The sequence below is a fragment of the Lampetra planeri genome, chromosome 12 (assembly GCF_965212315.1).
Source record: "Lampetra planeri chromosome 12, kcLamPlan1.2.h2, whole genome shotgun sequence".
In the NCBI taxonomy this organism is placed as follows: Eukaryota; Metazoa; Chordata; class Hyperoartia; order Petromyzontiformes; family Petromyzontidae; genus Lampetra; species Lampetra planeri.
The window spans coordinates 13,949,729-13,963,463 of NC_136118.1; the positions used below are offsets into that span (position 1 = coordinate 13,949,729).

The 13,735-nt window shown below is 53.9% G+C and overlaps 1 protein-coding gene across 1 annotated transcript; it reads right to left on the reverse strand.

Annotated features, from left to right (window-relative positions):
* Positions 1 to 4,668: 4,668 nt before the first annotated feature.
* Positions 4,669 to 9,649, reverse strand: LOC144721731 (neurofilament light polypeptide-like). The gene is made up of 5 exons (XM_078599609.1): positions 8,841 to 9,649; positions 7,719 to 7,944; positions 7,167 to 7,355; positions 5,867 to 5,991; positions 4,669 to 4,972 (listed from the first exon to the last, which is right to left on the reverse strand). Exons 1-5 carry the CDS (start codon positions 9,491 to 9,493, stop codon positions 4,912 to 4,914), a joined length of 1,254 nt encoding a protein of 417 aa, XP_078455735.1. The 5' UTR covers positions 9,494 to 9,649; the 3' UTR covers positions 4,669 to 4,911.
* Positions 9,650 to 13,735: the final 4,086 nt, after the last annotated feature.

A 13,735-nucleotide genomic window follows, 5' to 3' on the forward strand; every position in this document is an offset into this window, starting at 1 on the left:
ACATATATTTAGCTGTTGACGCATATGATGAGAAATATCATCGGCCTATCCATGTTGAATGCCGCTGTAGCCTCGTTGTCCACTGTGATCAATCTGGGAGTGATCTGCCCGAGCCAATTGTGCGCCGCATGTAATGTACTATTGAGTTTTTATTTAACGCTGATTTATCTACCGACTATCTTCAATTCCTCGTGTGCTACTGGTGCGCTACGTTTTTGTTTTCCGATCGCTTTCCGTCAATGCTGCAATTTTCGTTTTTGTCACGTTTGGTGACCCAGCTCACTCTTCCAAATAATACTTCTCCTGAATTCTCACAAAATAAACTTGAAACTATCTCTGAAGGATAACATTAACGCGTACTTCGTACGATGATTCACTTTCATAGAACACCGTCTACACAGCATGAGCGCTGTCTGGTGTTGGTGAAGTCCATTGAAGTGACTCTAGAAGTAGTTCTGTGGCAGCAACTTCCATGGATATGGCTGATACGATGCGAGGCTCTGTTGACTTTTCTTCACCTCACGACGAGATTCTAATAGCACATTTGAGGGTAGAGTGATTTAGAACGGTTTAATGTTACGGGCACTCAACGAACCAAACAGATTTTATGCTATCTGTTCACCGATGGTGCAGTTGTGTGTCTTAGATCGATATGGCTAAATTAACATTTTTGTCTGCAAACGAGTCTAAGCATACACTTTTAATTCTTTCGACATGTTTGTGTTACTCAAAGTCGGCATTATTAGCACGTTTAAAATTTACCATAGATTTTAAGGCGCCGCGTTTTAACATTTTAAAGAGCAGTCTCTGTAAACCCATCTGTCTGCCCTATCTCTCTCACTTCCACAAAGTGACTAATTTAAATAATTAGCCAACTGTGCATTTTGATGTGCCAGTATTTTTAGACAAAAGGAGTGATCATTTTGTTTTTCTTCATACCGCTGCGATTGTATCATCTTAATTTGTACTTATTTATCATTATGCTGATTGTAAATGCTATTGCCAGTGACTTAAAAATTATTCTAAGAATCTTAAGCTCTCGGTCACATGTCTGGCGATGGGCTTGTATGTAGCCAACCGCGCTAATCGGAGGTGCGGGGCAGGATCAACAAACTAAACACAGTTCTAAAGAAATGCATTTTAAATCGACATTTAAAAGTGCAGTAGCGGCGATGGCTTCTTGATATTGAACGGAGCAGCGTTCCAGACGGCCGCAGAAGCGCGTGTGAAAGCGCGCGCCATGCGGTCACCGTCTCTGTTGCAGCGAAGGCACCGCGGGCTTGCCCGCAAACAGCATCCAGCACAACATTGTCCCGCGCGTGTCAAATTCGCAGCAGAAGCGGCGGTGTCTCGCAGCCGCGCCTGGAGTCCGACTGCCGCTCGCGTGCCGCCCCAACGCAGCCCGAGGAGCCGAGCAGCACCGTCCGCACGGAGGCGCGGCTCTGCCGCTCGACGGGATGGAGCGCCTCCTCGGGGCGGCCAGACACCGCGAGCCCCGCGGCCACAGCTCGGAGCTGGCGCCCGGGGGGCTGAGGCCACGGCCCCCGGGGCGTCTGCGCGAGGGGAGTCGCGCGGCGGTGCGGGCAGCAGCAGCGGGGGCGGCGAGCGCCACCGCGCGAGATGAGGAGGAGGAGCGGGCTGGCTCGGTCCTCAAGAGGGCGTTTAGGAGCGGGCTGGGACGGGGCATGCGGAAACCCGGGAGCCTGGTGACCAGCAGCAGCGGCAGCAGCTCCCTCTCGTGATGAGACTCCGCTCCCTCGCTCGCCTCCAGATGCTGGGCCGGGTTGAGCCCCCCCCCCCCCCTTTTGAGTTCTCCAGCAGATGAGCAGCCGCTGATCGGTGTCGGAGAGGGTTGCTCTCGAAGAGTGGGTCACCCACCCCCTGGCTACTCGGTTACTTTCAAGGGGGTTAGAAGTCGGGGACCTCTGTCGTGTTTGTCCCCTTGCTCGAGCGAGTGCTGGGCGACGTTGCTCACTCCGCGTTCCCGGGCCGGGGTCCAGGATGTTTTCAGAGGGTTTGAGGCACCAGGGACAGGCCTGCCTGGGACTTTTACAATGTGATGTGAATGTGATCACATATTTTTAATTGTCAAAGTAACGCGTTCTCGTTACTTTTTGTAACTATTTGACGTAGAGTTTCAATCAACATTTGTATTATTATATATTATATTGTTCGTATTATCTTCCTGCACTGATTGTTGCTGTCCTCATTAAACCAAGCTGCTGGAACCATCACCCCCCCCCCCCCTTCAAATCGTTTTTACAATAATTTTTTGATTGTTTTTTATTGAAAGCGATACTAATACGTGTTCATCGCGGATATGGGGATGATGTTTTGATTACATACTCAACACGGAGTGCAGGCAAGACCTCGCTTAGCGCTCTAGATGCGTTCCCGGAGACGTGAGTGCTGACCGAATCAGCGCTAAAAGGGGGTCGTTATACAGCAAGTCCCCACTTAACGTGGGGGATGCGTTCCCGAAAATTGCCGCGAAAAGCGAACTCGCGTTAACCGGGAGTTATTTTCCCATAGCGAATAACGGTATAAAGGTGGAGGTGATATTCCAGCCCTTAATCGTATTGTTTTTATTTAACAGCACAGGCTTGCCTCGTTTTTAACGAGCATTCTTTCTACGAGAATTCGCTACGGCGAGCAATTTGAGTTTAGACTCCAATTGTTCGCAAAACGAGCAAATGTTCGCGTAACGAGCGGAGACCCATCGATCAAATGCGTTCCGTGGCAGTAGGGGGCGCACCGCGGGCCCGCCAGCTGTGTTTGTTGACCAGCTGTGTTTGTTTACCAGCTGTTTGTGCACCAGATGTTTGTTTACCAGCTGTGTTTGTTTACCAGCTGTGTTTGTTTATCAGCTGTTTGTTGACCAGCTGTTTGTTTACCAGCTGTGTTTGTTTACCAGCTGTGTTTGTTGACCAGCTGTTTGTTTACCAGCTGTGTTTGTTTACCTGCTGTTTGTTTACCTGCTGTTTGTTTACCAGCTGTGTTTGTTGACCAGCTGTGTTTGTTTACCTGCTGTTTGTTTACCAGCTGTGTTTGTTTACCTGCTGTTTGTTTACCTGCTGTTTGTTTACCAGCTGTGTTTGTTGACCAGCTGTGTTTGTTTACCAGCTGTGTTTGTTTACCTGCTGTTTATTTACCAGCTGCGCTGTGCTGCGTGCGCGCGTGTTCCGTCGTGTGGGGGAGGTCCGGTGGTGGCACTGCAATGGGTGGGTGGGTGTTGTGGGTGGGTGGGTGAGTGGGTGGGGTGGCTGGGTGAGTGGGGTGGGTGGGTGCGGTGGGTCGGTGGCTGTGTGGGTGGGTGGGGTGGGTGGGGTGGGTGGGTGCGGTGGGTCGGTGGCTGTGTGGGTGGGTGAGTGGGTGGGTGGGTGAGTGGGTGGGGTGGGTGGGTGAGTGGGGTAGGTGGGGTGGGTGGGGGTTGGTGGGGTGGGTGAGTGGTGTAGGTGGGGTGGGTGGGGGTTGGTGGGGTGGGTGGGTGGTGGGGGTGGTGGGTATGGTGGGTGGGTGGTGCGGGTGGGGTGGGGGTGAGTGGGTGGGGTGGGGTTGGTGGCGGGTATGGTGGGTGGGTGGGTGGTGCGGGTGGGGTGGGTGGGTGGTGGGGGTGAGTGGGTGGGGTGGGTGGGGTGGGTGGGGTGGGTGGCGGGTATGGTGGGTGGGTGGGTGGTGGGGGCGGCGGCGCTAATTGATTGCAGACGCCGTGGACAGGCACCTGCAGGCACTGTTTGTGCTTATTCGTGTGTGGCGTCACAATTGGTGTTTTGTAACTTTATTTTTAAATTATGTTTCTCACGTTGATAAAAGTTGTTCCAAGTGTGGAACATTTTGGGGGCTGAACCGTGACTGAGATTTGAACGTGGGAGTGATCGTCTAACCAACATTCACTTCATGAGCAAACTTTGTATGTCGCCAGCTAAGGGCGATACGCCTGTTGCACTGTTGTGCATGTTATTGTTGCATGCGTTGTGTTTATAACACCAGTAGGTATGACGTAATGTACTCACGAGGGCAATGACTGCAATCTCCTGGACTCCCACGTGGGAGTCGTGGGAGACCAGGTTGGAGAAGCTGCTGCACTCCCAATCCAAGGAAGGGGGGGGGGGTCACTCTCAGAGAAGGAACTCCAGGGACCTCCGTGATCTTAGTGATGCCCTCTTTCTGCATTCTGCTGTGAGCTTTCTGTTCGGTGGAGCCTGATAATCTATCCTGGCTCGTGAGTTCTCACCTGGCTCAACAAAAACTAAAATAATCCATGCGTTGTTTTTGTTTAATGCAATCGCGACGAGGAATCGTGATAATCGCGGGGGGTCGTGGTCTGGGTTGACTCGGCGTGCGTCGCCCTCATTGGCTGAGTGAATGCTGCGGGGGGCAGAGCGACATCGAAGGAGTCCATCGCCGATGATTCCTCTCGGCACCTTCTGAGCTCCTCTTTGATCTGAGGCCCAGGGGGCAAACGACCTCTCCCCTCCCCCTCCCCTCCCCTCCCTCCCCCCTCTACAGCCCTGGCCAATCACGCGGGCGGAGGTGGAATCGAGGTTCGACAGATCCACGGCACGAGTGTCATCGGATTGCTTGAAGAGAAGGGGAAGAGTAAACAAAAAGAGGATCAAACAACTCCACGATGCTATACAAACAAATGAGCACGAAGAGTTCACGTGGTTTTTGTTTCCATGATTGATTAGATTTTATTTCGTTTCCAGTCCAGTAACAATAAGTGGTCAGAATCGCACTGCTAAGCTAGCTGATGTCTGTATAAGTGCCACACATGCGCACGCTGCTGTTCACAGCACTGGTAAGGCAGAGTCGGGCCGGTGGGCAGAGGGATGTCTCGATGACAGGCAGAGTTGTGGGTCCGGGTGTCTGCGGCGGGTCCAGCGTGACGCGCGTTCGCCCCACGGCGCGTCAGATGAAGAGCGGAGTCTGCGAGTAGCTGTACCGGATCTCTTCACCCTCCAGGAGTTTCCTGCGGATGGTGTTTGCGGTTGAAAAGAAAACAGGTTAAAGGGGAAGCGTCTCGCAGGCTCTGCGCTCGTTCATTCGTCACGTGTCGTCAGCGAATGACCGTTGGCCCCAAGCGTTGCGACCTCTTGCGACAGTGTTCGCGCTCGCTGCCGTACACCCGCGTCTCAATCCTGATGGACTGATGACCGAAGGATGACGACGAAGGTGTCGCTGCGCAATTACACCGAGTAGCCCCTCCCCTCCCCCCACACCACAATGCTGTCTCGAAAGAGTTCGGAGCCGCGAGACGAGAAGGGTGCAGGAATTCTCTCGGCTCAAATCGTGGACGTTCACGCGAGCAACCTGCGCGCCCTCTCGTGGCCGAGAAGACGACGCGAGAGTTGCGCCTTCGTCGACGCCGCCACCCACCGGACGGACCCTTCTGCGGTGCCTCTCGCAAAGTCACAAACATTCCCGGAGGAGGCTCCGTAGTATATGTAGTAGCTACTACATATGTAGCATAAATGTAGTAGCTACTACATATGTAGCATATGTAGTATGTACATATGTAGTAGCTACTACATATGTAGTAGCTACTACATATGTAGTATATGTAGTATGTACATATGTAGTAGCTACTACATATGTAGTATATGTAGTATGTACATATGTAGTAGCTACTACATATGTAGTACAGTAGCTACTTTTGCTCATAGGAAAATCCGGCACTGATCCCGATCACACTTCCCCCCCCCCCCCCCCCGATGAAGCACTCATTCTACAAACCCTGCCCAAGCACTGGCTCCGATCGGAGCCGATGCGGGACAAACGCGTGTCCAGCCAACCCGACCCCGGTCCCCCCCTGGCCATCCACGATTCGTGGCAGAGACGGCCGCTCCCACCTGCACGCTCCTACCTGTAAGCGGCGATCTCGATGTCGAGCGCCATTTTGACATTGAGCAGGTCCTGGTACTCCTTGAGGTAGCGCGCCATCTCCTTTTTGGCGTCACGGATGTGGTCCTCCAACTCATGGATCCGCTCCTGCGTGCGCCGGCAGGAGAATGGTCGAGTGCCAGTGCTTACAGTAAGAAAGCATTGACGTGTGCTGACAGCAGCTTTGCATATTTATGCTTAATATAAGAGCAGCCCGTGCCATTGGAATGTGGAATTTCCAGCACTAGGTCAGGGCTGCCAACTCGGGTGAGCACCACCTATTTGTTCTTGAGCAAGGAGACTTCTCACTGCGAGAAGACTTCCCGCTCGCGTCCCTAGACCGAATTGACTGCAGTGGAAGTCAAACGTCTCACTGCTTGAAGGCGTCATGAATCAGCGTTCATCTCTGCTGGTGACCTTCATCCAGGAGTGGATATTTCACGTTAATTTCTCACATTTCACTCCATTGATCGTCTCGTTCACTCAGCCGCTCTTTCCATATGACAACCCCTTTTAATGACCCAAAAAGTGGTTATTATATCAACCCCCAAGTAATATTTGACTAAATAGATAATTTGATCTTACAACCTTCCAATGCTTTTCAGTTACACAACAATAGCACTGACTAGATCACACAATACTTAAATACCAGTAGTTAAGTTAATGGGATGAGAATTAATTCAGAATCCCCAGGCAATTGGATCGTTACACAGCAAAGCTCAATCATTACTCGCTCGCCCGCCCATTCACCTGCTCATCATTTCGCCAATCATTTCTCTCATCGGCCTCCCTGATTCACTCGTGTAACCTGTGCACTCAATCATTGCCTTACCCATGTACTCGCTTGATCGCTCGCTCGCTCGCGTACTCACTCATTCTCACACTCACGTCGTTGATGCCCAAGCACACAGTTGCTCGGTCACTCAGTCCCTCGTAAGCATCAATTCAGTCAATCACACACCCATTGACCGCATCACTCTTCCTCGCATCGATTAACAACCTACCAAACTCACTAAATTACCTCACCCACTCGCTTGCTCACTCGCTCACCCACCCGAGCACTCATTCACTCAACCACTCACCTGCTCGCTACGTCATCCACCCATTCACCCACCCGCTCACTCGCCCGCCCGCCCGCCCGCTCACCCGCCCGCTCACCCGCTCACCCGCCCGCCCACCCGCTCACCCGCCCGCCCACCCGCTCACCCGCCCGCCCACCCGCTCACCCGCCCGCCCACCCGCTCACTCGCCCACCCACCCGCTCACTCGCCCACCCACCCCACCTGCTGCTTGGCGAGATCGTCGCCGTGCTTCTCGTCCAGGTCCTGGATCTGCTTGAGCAGCGACTCGTTGATGTTCTTGAGGCCCTCGATCTCCGACTGCCTCGACTGGATGAGCCTCTTGTACTCGGAGCTCTCCTCGCGGATGGAGCGCACGGTCTCCGTGCTGCGGGCCGCGCTCTCCGTCACCACCTGGGGGGTCGCGGGGGTCACAGTCCGTGCCTCGTCACCGTCCACACGATGCCGGCCACGCGGGAGATGCCTGCGTCGCACCGCACCACCGACTTTGCGAGCCCAGAGACGCGCGTGTTATCATGGGGGATGATAACAAACAAAAAGGTCGAAATATCTCTTTGCTTAGCAGAGGATGCACGGCCAAAAATGTGTAACCTGATCACTCAGAATGCACTTTGTCACCGATGACGAACCTAGGAGACATTAGGAGTGGACGAACGACGTCACCTCGCGTTTGTTTATGTGCAACACGGGGGGGGGGGAGGGGGGGTTGACGAGAGAGAGATCGAGAGAGAGACGGAGGGCGACAGAGCAACCAACCTGGAACTTGGTGCGGTACCAGTCCTCGGCCACCTGCATGTTCTTGGCCGCCAGCTTCTCGTACTGCGAGCGGATGTCGTGCAGGGCCACGGACAGGTCCGGACGCGACGCCTCCGCCGCCATCTCCACCACGGCGGTGACGGAGCGGATCTGGGGCAGCAGCTCCGAGATCTCCATGTCGTGCAGGCGCTTCAGGAAAGCGATCTCGTCCAGCAGAGACGCGATCCTGCCACGGGGTCGCGGGGGAGAGAGACTGGGTGACTCCACGTGGGGCCGCGGTGAGACGGAGCGCCACTGGCGGAGAGAGCAATGTTCGGTTTGCGGGAAATTAACTAAACTACGAAAACTATAAAGAGATTTATTTTGTTATTTTATTTTACTAGTCAATGCCCACTGAGCGCTGTAGCGACCTGGCCACAAAGGATAGCTCGACGAAGTGGCTGATCGTCGCGTGGAAATGTATAGCAGGCAAATACTCTAAACGCGTGATGATGATTCGGAGTGAGGGAAAAACCGGAAGACCCGGAGAAAAATCCACGCGACCACGGGGAGAACAGATGCGATGTTTCACGCGTGAAAAACTACTAATAGTATAATAATAAAATAACTCTGCTTTTGTGATCATATTATGGTATTATCGTAATATAACTTCATCAGTATGATGAAAACCCTTTGGCAGAGCACTTGCTTAACCATTGGAGGGTTACAAGTTCGAATCGTGGTGAGGGATCGACCGATTCCATCGTCCCATTTCCTCCATAAGAATGTGGAGTTTCCACAACTGGCTCGGGGCCTCCGAACAGCACCAGAGACGAGAGTCGCCGTCAGCGGCTCGTGCGAGCAAGGGGACACGCGTCGACGATGACCACCCACCGCGGTAGCTCGGCGCACCCTCTCCATGACCCACCGACCGTCCACTCCTCATGCGCCCGCTCACCGGAGTGCGCACACGGCCCCGTGCGAACGAGTGAGTGACAGCGAGAGCGCGCGAGAGAGTGAGAGTGTGAGAGAGTGTGAGTGTGAGAGTGTGAGAGAGAGTGCGAGAGAGAGAGAGAGTGAGTGAGAGTGTGAGAGTGTGCGACAGAGAGTGAGCGAGAGAGTGAGTGCACGGGGTGTCGGCACCTGCGGTCCAACTCGGCGTTCGCGAGCGCCGCTCTCTCCGCGTCCTCGCGCGCCCGGAGCGCCTCCTCCTCGGCGCGCTCCCTCGCCCGCGCCTCCTCCTCCAGCTTCGCCTCGGTGCGCTCCAGGACGCCGCGGAGCTGGTCCCGAGCCGCTTCCATGCGCGCCTTCTCCGCCTGCTCCTCGTCCGCCTGGGCGCGCAGCTCACGCAGCTCGCGCTCGTAGAGCTCCCGCAGCCGCTGCTGCCCTCCGCCGCCGGCACCGCCCGACTCGAACTTGCGCAGCGCCAGCAGCTCGGTCTCGAGCAGGCGGTTCTGCTGCTCCAGGGAGTGCACCTTCTCGATGAAGCCCGCGAAGCGGTCGTTCAGCCCCTTGAGGTCCTCGTGCTCCTGCGAGCGCAGCGCCAGCATCTCGGTGTTGAGCGAGTTCGCCTGCGCGAAGTCAAAGGCTTCGGCGAACGCGAGTCCGGACGACTGGTAGTAGGAGGAGGAGGAGGCGGAGTGGGGCGCCGAGGCGTAGGAGAGGCTCACGGCGCCGAGCCCCGGGTACGAGTAGGAGGAGGGCGTCGCGGCGAAGCGCACGGACGCGGGGGAGACGCGGCGCGACGGCTGCTGGGAGCGCAGGGAGCTCACGGAGCGGCGCTCGTTCGCGTACATGGCGGGAGGTTGGTGCGACGTCTGCCCCTTGGAACGGGGGGGCTGCTGCTGCTGCTGAACGCGGCGTCTGTGACAATGTCTCTCGTGGTCGGAGTCGCCCTCGTGCTCTCGAGCTGCGGCGTTGTTGTTGAGTCGTGGCGGGGCTGTGGCACTCTCTGTCTCACACACACTCGCCCGGTCGCCTTTTTATCCAGACGCAGAGCGTCTCAGCGCGCCTGCGCCATCGATTCCGGCAGAGGTTGCGTGCGCACGCGTGTGTCAATGTGTGTGTGCGTGTACGTTTGTGTGTGTACATGTGTGCGTCTGTGCGTTTCTCTTCACCCACCCACCCAGCCACCCCCACTTGTCCCCCCCCCTCTCTCCCCCTTGGCTCCCAGCCCAGGGATGAGCGGATACGAGGGCGGCGTGCGGGCGGGCGAGGTAGGTGGCGCCAATGCAGCGGAACGGACATCTGGGGGGGGGGGGGGTGCCCGAAGGAGCCGCGCGTTACGCGTTGGGGAGTAGAAGGCGGGTGGGTGGAGGAGACGGGGAGATGGAAGGGGGAGACGGGGGGGGGGGGGAGCCGCTGTGTATCGTGCACTGACATTGAATTGGGGTGGAGCTGCGTTCGGTCTAAATTGGAGTGGATTTCTCTATCCCGGGGCTCGGTGTCCACCGAGGTGTAAACATCGCCTCGAAGGAGACAAAGGCGGCCGGGCGGGCTGTTGGCCACCCATCCAGCTCGTGGGCCCGTGCCGGCCTTGCGAGGTGCTCGCTCACAGCACTTGCTTCCAGCGGCCTGACACACACTCATCCGGGGCGGGCTGAGAGTGCAGGGTGCTGGCTTTGTCGCTGGGAGGCAGTGGTGTTTTACGCGGAGCGGGGTGCTGGATTCACAGCAGCTCGGACGCCACGGTCACTGCCGTGCCGAGGGGCACTGGGATGATGACGATGACGAGTGGGATGCAGTGGGGGTTGTAGGCGATGCGTCGGCGCTGTGCTAAGCATCAGCCGGGAGACGGTGAGAGCCTGCGACAGTGGTGGCGGTGCGTGACGCGGCGCTATTCGTGGCTGGGAGTCACCGCTGTGTTCGGGACGATATCGGTTTGCTTGCTTGCAACAGCGGGGAGTTGGTGGGAATGCGGAGTGCTGTGTCGTCAGTGAGAGTCGATGTGCAGGGTGTCGTGCTCAGAGCGTTTTGTTAGTGTGAGGATAGAGATGCAGGGTGGTTGTGTTCGTTCGTAGCGGCGAGTGTCTGGGCTAATATCTGGGGTTGAGTGTTTAACATGTAGCCTTCTGCGACCACTGTCATGATCCATAGTCTTGTTATGGGTCAGATCGTGTAAATGCAACACCAACGTATGTCGTATACCCTCCACCACACAACACAGCCGAATAGGCAATGAGGTTCCTAACAGTTAAATGTTGCGGATCGCTCACCATCACGCCGGTGTTCTGAAGCAATACACATGAGCGCGTGTGTTCACGTGACAACACGATTCATTCGACTGTGTCGGTTGGAGTATGGTGAAGGATGGTGGAGGTACACGTTGGTCTTGTTTTCTCGCGATCTGACCCCAGCATCAACAAATGGGGGTCGATTTAGTTTATCTTGACAATGCAGATGGCTGTGTTCGTTCAAGTTAATTTCAAGTTCATTTATTTGGTATAGCCCTGTTGTAAGCTTGAATCGGGTGCAACCGCAACAAACACAAAACTAAAACATGAAGAAGAAAACATCTTAAAGTGACTATGTGCAAACAGAAAATCCAAGAAAAGACAGCAACATATATTCGTGACAGCTGGAGCCAGTGTGCGGACGGACGCAAAGCACTCTGCACTTTTAATATCAGGAATCCATCGCTGCTGTACACACACAAGGCACGGGTGCAGTCTTAACAGACAGGAGAGACGACGCGGGGGTTTTCGTGTTCATAGCTGGGGAGCGCAGGGGTTTGTTCGTGGATACGCTCGGTGCTAAGCAGCCCTCTATGACACCCGGCCATCACAATGCAGGGTGCCGAATGAGGGTCCGACAGGTCGCTTGCAGCAGCTTGGCACCACAACCCCCACCGGGCATCATCTCACGGGGCCAAGCGTCGCGGCGGTGCCGGTAGGAGGGGGCCGCGGCTCCGGGGATGGGTAAGGGTGGGGGCGGGGTGCAGGTGGGGTGAGGGAGGGAGGCAGGGGGTGGCGATGTCCCCGTAGAATGATAACTCGGAGTGATTTTTGCAGCACTCCGGCATCACCGCGAGGACGGCTTTGGCGCATTTCCCCCGTAGAAGTTTGCGCAGCGAGTGAAGGTCTCCGCACTGCGCAACGTGACGTGGCCTCGCGCCGCTCTCGCCGCAGTGCCGGGTGGAGCCGCGCCGGCTGCGGCTGCTGCGTATTAACAATTCATGAAATGGCAACGAATAGCATGGCAATGTCACGACGGGTTTAAGCCTGATTCGTAGCTCTCGTTAATTTAATTGTTGTGTTCTTTTGTGGAGAGGAAATGCCGCTTGGTTGCATGCACTGCAATCTACACGTACACAGACGGTGCGCTAACCAAGTGGTGAACATCGCAATTCTTTTCTCCATGGACTAGCGAGTTTGATTGTGTTCATTCAGACGCTGTCTTCCCGACAGACCTGTTCTTCACCTGAGGACGGCTGCTTGCGTTGTGGCCGAAACGTCGTGAGAATTGTATTTTATTATGTTTTATTTTTATTATTTTATTATTTCCCTTCTACGTGACTTTACCGAAAGAACCAAGAAGATGAATCCCTGCAGTCACGAAAGCTTTAAATCGAAATACAAAGCAGTTGTTTTTATTTTATTTAGCAATACTAATGTATTATTTAAGGGCTTATCTGATACCCAATAGCTAATATTAGTTCACTTCAAATGCAAATAAAAAAACTTAATCATAAAATATAAAATAAATCTCATTAGGCCCCATGGTGTAAAGTGCCGACTCTGACTCGTATTATCCACTCCGTCTCCCTGGGCTCTCTCATCACGTGCCGTGAAGATGTGCCATTATCCTAAACGACTCCCGTCGTATATATATTTTCTTTGTAAGGCCACGGTGTTGTTCACAACTTTGTTGAGTTTTGTTCGTTTCATTTCGCTTGTGCACCACAGCCAACAGAGTATCACCAAATCATTATTAATTCTACAGGACAACCAACGTTGATGTTGATAACAACACAAAGGAATCATATGTTTTACAGTTATACAGGAGTACGTTCAAGGCACCCATGTGTTCATTCCAAGTCGCTGCTTTATAAAGAACATCACTAGTGTGTGTGTGTGAAATACAGCCACTTTTGAGGACATCTTCCTGCTTCAGAGAACAGAATCGGTGAAAAGAAATGAGAATTGTTTCGCAAAAGAATTGTTCACAAATATTCACAATGGGCTCCAACAGCGCTCACAACACAGGAACGACAACGCCACATTCGACCACTAGAGAGCACTCGTAAAATGGGTTGGCGACTGAATATCCTTGGGGTTACGATGCGAGTCAAGCGAACGGGTAAGTGAGGCTCCCGTATCTTTGACTTAAACGCCCAGTTGGAATTGTGAGTGTCTATGCGCATAGCGCGTGATGTTGCCATAGCTAGTCTGCTTTGAACGTGCGGACATTTTGACTTTGCAAACATACCATAATTAGTCAATCCTCTTCCTTAATATGACGAGGAAGAAATGTCATTGAGGGTGCATGTATATGTTGTCTGATGTGGAACACAATAGTCTACACGCCTGTGTGTGCATAATAGACGCACACAGTCTGGGTCTTGCATTTTCTTGGCGATTGGATGACTTAGAACTTTGAACTCTTGTATGGAGAGTTGAATCTGAGATTCCCCACTAACTATACGCGGCACTTTGCAGCAGCGTTTGCTTCGTATGAATGTTGTGCCGTCTCCTTGCGGTGTCAGAGTGGGGTGGTGGTGGCCGTGGTTACAGCCCCGGGTCACGATGGGAAGGACCGGAGATTAAATATCGGTCGGGGTGGTCAATTCTAAACTAAAATAGTTTATAAATTATTATTGTTGTTATGATAGAAGACAAATACTCTAAACGCACGTTGATTCTAAATGTGGAGGGAATAAACCGGAGGACCCGGAGAAAAATCCACGCGACCACGGGGAGAACACGCAAACTCCAAATATACAGCAAGCAGGTGTCAGGCTCGGGATAGAACCCACGACCTCCTGCATACCAGGCGAGGTAGTTAACATCTCCTAGCCACCGTGATGATGATGATGAGAG